Raw genomic sequence first — 7537 nt, forward strand, 5'->3', positions numbered from 1 at the left:
TTTGACGTAGGTCTGATAAGGTCAGCTCATTTGATTTTCTTAGGATTGGAGAACCATCTCTTTAAAATAAGAACTTTTTGCCTGGGTTCCCGGTACCGGAGAAAAACAAAACAACAACAAAAAAACAAACAAACAAAAAAAAAAAGAACTTTTTGCCTGAAGACTTTCATTACTAGAATTTTACTTGTAATATTTGCATAAGAAAAAGAATATCCAAAACAACAGTAAGTCATCAGTTAAGAAAACTGGGTTATGTTCTTGATACATTTCTGAAACATGACATCTATTTTCCTTAAATTTTTTTTAACTTTTACTTTTCATTTTTAGTCAGGGTCTCACTATGTAGCTCTGGCTGTCCTTGAACTCACTGTGTAGCCCAGAGCTGTCCTTGAATTCATGGCGATCCTCCTGCCTCAGCCTCCCTAGTGCTGGGGTTACAGGCATGCACCCCCATGCCTAGAGACTTAAAATTATTTTTTAAATTGCTTTTATCACCTCTCATATTTTTAGCTGGAATTTGGTCCTCAACTAGCATTGCTTTATATACAGATCATATGATAAGCATTCCTGCTATCATCTCTTGGAAAAAAACTCAATTAGCATAATCATTTATGTACATTTCACATGTCCTCTATTGAACGTTTAGTGTATCCCAGATTCCATTACTGTTCATTCCCTACAAACCCCCTAGAGCGGTCTCTTGAGAGTAATCCCACTGTCATATTGAGGAAACTCAATTCTAGAGAGATCACATTATTTTTGCAATATGACATTCTCCAAATGAGGAGGTTAGTGCTTAAGATACTGTATGACTTTGTGTAGATCACACAGCAGATAAGAGGTAGATACAGTTTTAAAATCAGGCAAATTTTTATTCCTGAGTTCATCATTTTAATCATCATTACATTGTGTTGCTTTCTTACCAGAATGGAAGTCTGAGTCAGAACTCAGGTCTCTTACCTAAAACATACTCTCTGTTAAGAATCCACTTAATTATTCTTTACACAAGGTGAAGTGGATTTGGGGTCATGGCCTTCGTACCCAGTATAATAAAGAAAACTGTAAGTAGATCAAGAATCCTGCTAGGGGAGTAAAAGCCTTATCAGCAGTGCAGAGTTAATCCACATACTCTCTGTGTGCTGTGGCTCTCAGCTTGTAGTTACCCTTTCTCTCTGCGTTTTCCCGTAAAGTGGTTGCTAGAAACTGAACTGTATTTGTGCCGTTACATCTGTGGAAAGCATGCCGTTGGGTTCGTGCTGTTGAGAAGCCAGTGCTGTGCTGCGTTACAGGTCGTCTTGAGTGTGCCTGGTAGTCTGTGGACCTGCCAGATCTAGCTGTTGGTTTGTGTATTGCGATCATTTGTTAAAAGTGCTTTATTGTATTAGCAGGTAAAAAAGTTGATCATTGAAATAGCCTTTGCATTGTGCTTTAATCAAACTTGTTAAAATATATTTTCATTAATTTATATACATTCGTCAATCTTCCTTGTAGGTTGGAATAATTCTTCATTATTCCACCCTTGCCACTGTACTGTGGGTGGGAGTGACTGCTCGAAATATCTATAAACAAGTCACTAAAAAAGCTAAAAGATGCCAGGATCCTGACGAACCTCCCCCTCCTCCAAGACCAATGCTCAGGTATGTAATATCTTCGTTGTGTTCAGTGTTCATTAACTGTTTGCTTTACTTTAGTTGAAGCATAGTTGTAAATTACAACACAAAAATTGGCAAGTGTCCTTTGAGTAGTAAAAAGATGGACCTGTAAGCCATACTGCTTGGTTTTGACTGGGGGTTACCCATCCTCCCTGCTGTAAGTCTTCGCCTGCTTCTCTACCCTCGCTGTGTCTCTGAGCTCCTCTCTACAAAGGATAACTCCATTTGTAGAGCTTTTGGGAAGAATGAATGCATTAACGTGCAAAACACCTAAGATGATACTGCCTCTGTAGCAGGCTATCTGAGAAGTTAACCTTCTAGTTCCTTGAGGTCATATGTCATGTTTTTAATTTCTTCAGGAGAGAATCTACTTAATTATTCTCTACACAAGATAAAGTGGATTTGGAATCATGGCCCTCTTACCCATTATAATAAAAAAAATGTAAATAGATTAAAAATCTTGCTAGAGGTGTAAAAGCCACATCTGCAGTGGCAGAATTTCAAATGCCTGGTCTTTACCTGGCCCTGGGCTAGGGAGTGAAAGTGTTCTCCCTGCCCTTAAGGAGTTTAAGGTCCAGAAGGAGAACTACAGGAAGTCCTTGGAAGCACTGAGAAAGGAGCTATGAGTTTGAGCCACTAGGACATTGCTTTGTGATGAAAGCAAAGGGTGGAGGGGCACCCTAGAGGAAAGCAAGCTGAGAAACCTGCGAGGTGCAGCCTGGCGGGATCCTAGGATGTATAGGATTGAGGAGCAGGAATTTCAGGGGGAAAACTGGACCTTATTAGAATGTGTGCAGCCATGGTGTCATTTTAGAGAGGTGGAATGGCATTGGTGTGGTGCAGAAATTGGAATGCCATAGAATAGTGATGGCGAACCTTTTAGAGCTTTTAGTGATAACAAACTGCCTGCTGCGGCACACGTGCCATAGGTTCACCACCACTGCCCCAGAAACAAGGTATTCCTCAGAGATCATTAGGATTCTCCCTGTGAGAACTGAAGCCAGAAGAGTATCACGGAGAATAGAGAGGAAGACACATTTAAGAGGTGTGGGTTACTTTCTCTAGGATAGATGACCAGTTGGACTTAAGATGAGAAACTGAAGATAAAGTTTCTTGAAAGATATTATTTCCATCAACTTGGAAAACACTGTAAGAAAAAGAGAAAGGGTGAGGGGCATGGAGGTAAGCCCAGGCAAGGTCCCCACTAGGGCTAGTACCCTTTTCGCCAGGGTCCTGGAGCTTACCAGTGCCTTCTTTTGGAACATGTGCATTTTTGGGAAGTCCAGCCCTCAGCAGCTTGACAGTGTGTAGACAAAAAAGGCAGTTCCATGTGCTGTAATGGAAGCCAGGATAAGGAACAAGATCCCCTGGAGAGAAGTGAGTTAAGAAAAGAGTGAAGCTTGGGCCACGTCTGTGTTTCATAGGCTGTGGAAAACAGTCGTTGGCAGAAACGACGGAGAACACCTGATGATGTAGAGGATTCTAGGGGAGAGTGGTTCCATGGAGGATAAGGAGCTGCAGGGGTGCTCGGCCTCTGCAGAGTTACGTGGTAGGATGATATGTGACACCTTTGTCACTAGTGTTAAAGATGTCACTAGTGTTAAAGATGCGTGCAAGAGAGTGTTTGACTAAGGGGCCTGAGAATCCCATCATTTAGCAACTATTCATCATTGATCAGTTCTGAGAAGAAACATAAAGAGCAGCTCCAAACCCTATGCATCCCCGGAATGGCCTACCTCAGCATGGACCCCTTTGCTTTAGCCAGCTCCACCCACTAGGACTGGTCCCCTCCTTTCCCAGGGTGTGGAGCTTAAGGAAGCCCAAATACATAAGGATTTACAAGGTAGGCTTACAGTGGCCACCTGTAGAGTCAGGTGTGGAAGGATGCAGAAAGGCAGTCTGTGTGCTAAAGAGCTGGAAGATCCAGTCAGAGGTCAAAGACTGCATTCGAGGCTGTCAGAAAGCTGGGAGGTGGGGTAGGGGGCATCTGCACTGCAAGGCTGAAGAGCCTGCAAGCCTGGACACAGTTGTCAAAGGTGACTGCAAAGACAGGAGTTCCTCCAAAGAAGCAGAAGCCAGGCTTCCTTCTTGCCCTTTTTATTACCTCCAGGCTATAAGCCTATTGGTTGGTGGCACCTACACTGAGGGTGGACCTTCTGTCTTCAGTAAGTCGATCGTCCAGACACATGCAGAACTGTGCTAAACCAATCTGCTAGGTGTTTCTTATTCGGGTCGACACCCTAGTTAACTATGATACCAAGCAACACTGCTTTGTGAAGGTTGGCAAGGGCAGCTTGAGAGTTTCTCTTGATCCTCGGAGGCAGCCGTGGCATCACAGTGTGGGGTGGAAGCAAGGCAGGTGTTAACTACCTGTTTTTAGGAGTTGGAAACAGAGGGTAGAGCAAAAGAAGGTGATAGTTCAAGAAAAGTCTTAGAAGATGAGGGAAACTTTAAATGAATTTAAACTAAAAGTAAAAGGGAGTACTGCAGGAGATTTTTAAGTAGTACAATAAGAGTTCATTGGTATTGGAGTTTCTGAGCACAGAAAGAACTGTGAAGATGACAGAAGCCTAGATGCATTTGGAAAGGATGCTTATGTTCCAGGTAAAAAGCAGATGGGAATTACTAAGAGGTAAGAGGAAGGAAGTTTGCACACTTGGTTTCCCTTTGTCCTGACGTAGAAGGCATGGTTCTGGTTTTACATGGTGTCTTCAGCAATACTAACATCACCTTTAAGGATTTTGGTAAGCGTATGATGGACAAGCCATGCTACGTGGAGTAACATGTCATAAACATCGCCTTTATCCAACCATTCAAGATTCAGGGCTGTTTCTCAGACAGGGTAAGATTCTGACTGTACCCAGGCGTATCCAGCCAGGGCAGAAAGCTCTTTTCAGAGAGCTCAGCGATATTCAAGCCACAAAGTTATCTTGGTAGGACCAGTCACTGCCTTGCCACTCACACTTCTACTGCACCTCTGTGTTCTTGGCTGTCTCAGCTTATCCACAGGAAAGGAGTCTGAAACTTTTGAGGTCCAGATACCCCCCAGTTTAATTCTGTGGAGGTGGGGGATACAATACACACAGATGGCCTGGAATATACAGGCTTAGCTAAACATTAATAGTACTCATATATTACTACGTTTTTGCGTATGAACTCCAGCACAGTGAAATGTTAATGTCTGTTTCATAATGGACCAAATTTCCAGTTCACCAGCTGAATCTAAAAGCCTCCAAAACTAAAATGAAGCTAGACTTCTACATGCTGAGTGTTCTTCTACATAGCCACAAGGTGGCAGGAGCTGACCAGGTTTCCTCAGCTCAGAAATTTCCTGGGCCTTATAGTTTTAAAAAAGAAATCTAAAAAGCAAAGCAAAACAGAAATACGTTACTGCTTAAAAAAATAATCTTCAAGGAATACATTCTGATATATTGAAATGCTGCAATTCATATACCTCAAAAAATGTAGAATAATGAGCAGTTGTTCGCATTTTTCCTCCTTGTAGGTTCTATTTGATTGGTGGTGGGATCCCCATTATAGTTTGCGGCATAACAGCCGCAGCAAACATCAAGAATTACGGCAGCCGGCCAAGTGCGCCCTAGTGAGTATTTTGTATTCTCCGTGTACTCGACCCAGTTGCTTCTCTTTAAGTATTTTCTAGACACTGCATTTTATTGAAATTCCTTAGTTGGGTGAAGTGCATAGCGTCTGATCTGGTGCACCATGTTCTGTTCTAGTTGCTGGATGGCCTGGGAACCCTCTTTGGGAGCCTTCTATGGACCTGCCAGCTTCATTACTTTTGTAAACTGTATGTACTTCCTAAGCATATTTATTCAGCTGAAAAGACACCCGGAGCGCAAATATGAGCTCAAGGAGCCTACGGAGGAGCAACAGAGATTGGCAGTCAATGAAAATGGTGAAATAAATCATCAGGATTCAATGTCTTTGTCCCTGATTTCTACATCAGCACTGGAGAACGAGCACACTTTTCAGTCTCAGCTCGTGGGAGCCAGTCTGACTCTGCTCTTATACATCGCTTTGTGGATGTTTGGGGCCTTGGCTGTGTCTTTGTATCACCCTTTGGACCTGGTTTTTAGCTTCTTTTTTGGAGCCACATGTTTAACCTTCAGTGCATTCATCATGGTTCACCATTGTGTGAGCAGGGAGGACGTCAGACTTGCGTGGATCATGACCTGCTGCCCTGGACGGAGTTCGTACTCAGTGCAAGTCAACGTCCAGCCCCCCAACTCCAGTGGGACAAATGGAGATGCAGCAAAGTGCACCAACAGCAGTGCGGAGTCCTCATGTACAAACAAGAGTGCCTCGAGCTTCAAAAATTCCTCCCAGGGCTGTAAGCTAACAAACTTGCAGGCTGCGGCAGCACAGTGCCACACCAATTCCTTACCTTTGAACTCCAACCCTCAGCTTGATAACAGTCTCACAGAACATTCAGTGGACAATGATATCAAAATGCATGTGGCGCCGTTAGACGTGCAGTTTCGAACAAATGTGCACTCAGGCCGCCATCATAAAAACCGGAGCAAAGGGCACCGGGCTAGCCGACTCACCGTCCTCCGAGAATATGCCTACGATGTTCCCACGAGTGTGGAGGGCAGTGTGCAGAATGGCTTACCCAAGAGTCGGCTGGGCAATAATGAGGGACATTCTAGGAGTCGGAGGGCTTACTTAGCCTACAGAGAGAGGCAGTACAACCCACCCCAACAGGACAGCAGTGATGCTTGTAACACACTTCCCAAAAGCAGCCGGAATTTCGAAAAGCCTCCTTCAACGAGTAGTAAGAAAGATGCAGTAAGGAAGCCAACTGTAGTTGAACTTGAAAGTCAGCAGAAGTCTTACGGCCTCAACTTGGCCATTCAGAACGGACCAATGAAAAGCAATGGGCAGGAGGGGACCCTGCTCAGTACCGATAGCACTGGCAATGTTAGGACCGGGTTATGGAAACATGAAACTACTGTGTAGCATTGCTGGGCTTCTTCAGCGGAAACTGACATAAACTGTGATCCTCACATTCCTTTAAGCTACGAACTTTTAAACACAGTTTACAGCCACCTTAGGAATTCAGAACAACTTTCAGTACATTTTGAAGTTTTGGATTTTACTTATTTTGTATTCCCAAATTGTTGCCTTTTTTAAAAAATTAAAGTAAGTCCTTTAAAACATCAGTTTACTTGTCAGAACACCAACAGGACATTTGGGGACTCTGAAATGTAATTTCTTAGAATCTGTAATGCCTACTTAACATTTCAGGATTGTATTTAATAAAATGAATAGGTGTTTGTCACTTTGTAGTCCTTCCGTTTTAAAATGAATAGGTGTTTGTCACTTTTAAGTCCTTCTGTGAAACTTACACAGTGAGATATTTTAGTGAAAATTATATGTAAAGGAGTTTCAGACCTATTAATGTCATTAACTGTTGACTGACATTTAAATCATTTGATTTTTGAATTGATGTGTTTTATAAATGTAGTTATTTTTGTTTTATTCGGGAATCGAACTCAGGACCTTGCACTTGCCAGGCAGGCACTTTGCTGCTGAGCTGTATCACTGGCTACTTCAATGTAGTTTTAAAATGTTACGGGTTTTAGAAAAAAATCTCAAAGAATGGCTTTTATAAGTGGATGTGGCTAAAAACTTTAAGTTGCATAATTTTGCCATATCACTTCAGCCATTTTAATACTATTTTTAACACCTTTGTAGCTTTCCTGTGGTTTCTATTTGGGTTTAGTTTCGTGGTCTGTATTTCTGGTGTGGTGAGTCCTGCACGTGTGCTTCCCTTGGGTGTAAATGAAGAGCTTCCACATAAGGTTCACTTTGGCTCTCTCTGGGTTCTTCACTGCTAGCCTTTATGTCAGTTCTTGTTTGGT

The 7537-nt window shown here is 42.7% G+C and overlaps 1 protein-coding gene across 1 annotated transcript in view; it reads left to right on the plus strand.

Annotated features, from left to right (window-relative positions):
• Positions 1–6954, plus strand: part of Adgra3 (adhesion G protein-coupled receptor A3) — an 85459-nt gene extending 78505 nt beyond the window's left edge. Inside the window, exons 19-21 of the mRNA XM_005402467.2 lie at positions 1492–1637; positions 5158–5253; positions 5390–6954. Coding sequence (XP_005402524.2) covers positions 1492–1637; positions 5158–5253; positions 5390–6632 — 1485 coding nt within the window. The 3' untranslated portion in view covers positions 6633–6954. The remainder of the gene's footprint in view (positions 1–1491; positions 1638–5157; positions 5254–5389) is intronic.
• Positions 6955–7537: the final 583 nt, after the last annotated feature.

The sequence above is a fragment of the Chinchilla lanigera genome, unplaced genomic scaffold (assembly GCF_000276665.1).
Source record: "Chinchilla lanigera isolate Chin_1 unplaced genomic scaffold, ChiLan1.0 scaffold00079, whole genome shotgun sequence".
Lineage (NCBI taxonomy): Eukaryota > Metazoa > Chordata > Mammalia > Rodentia > Chinchillidae > Chinchilla > Chinchilla lanigera.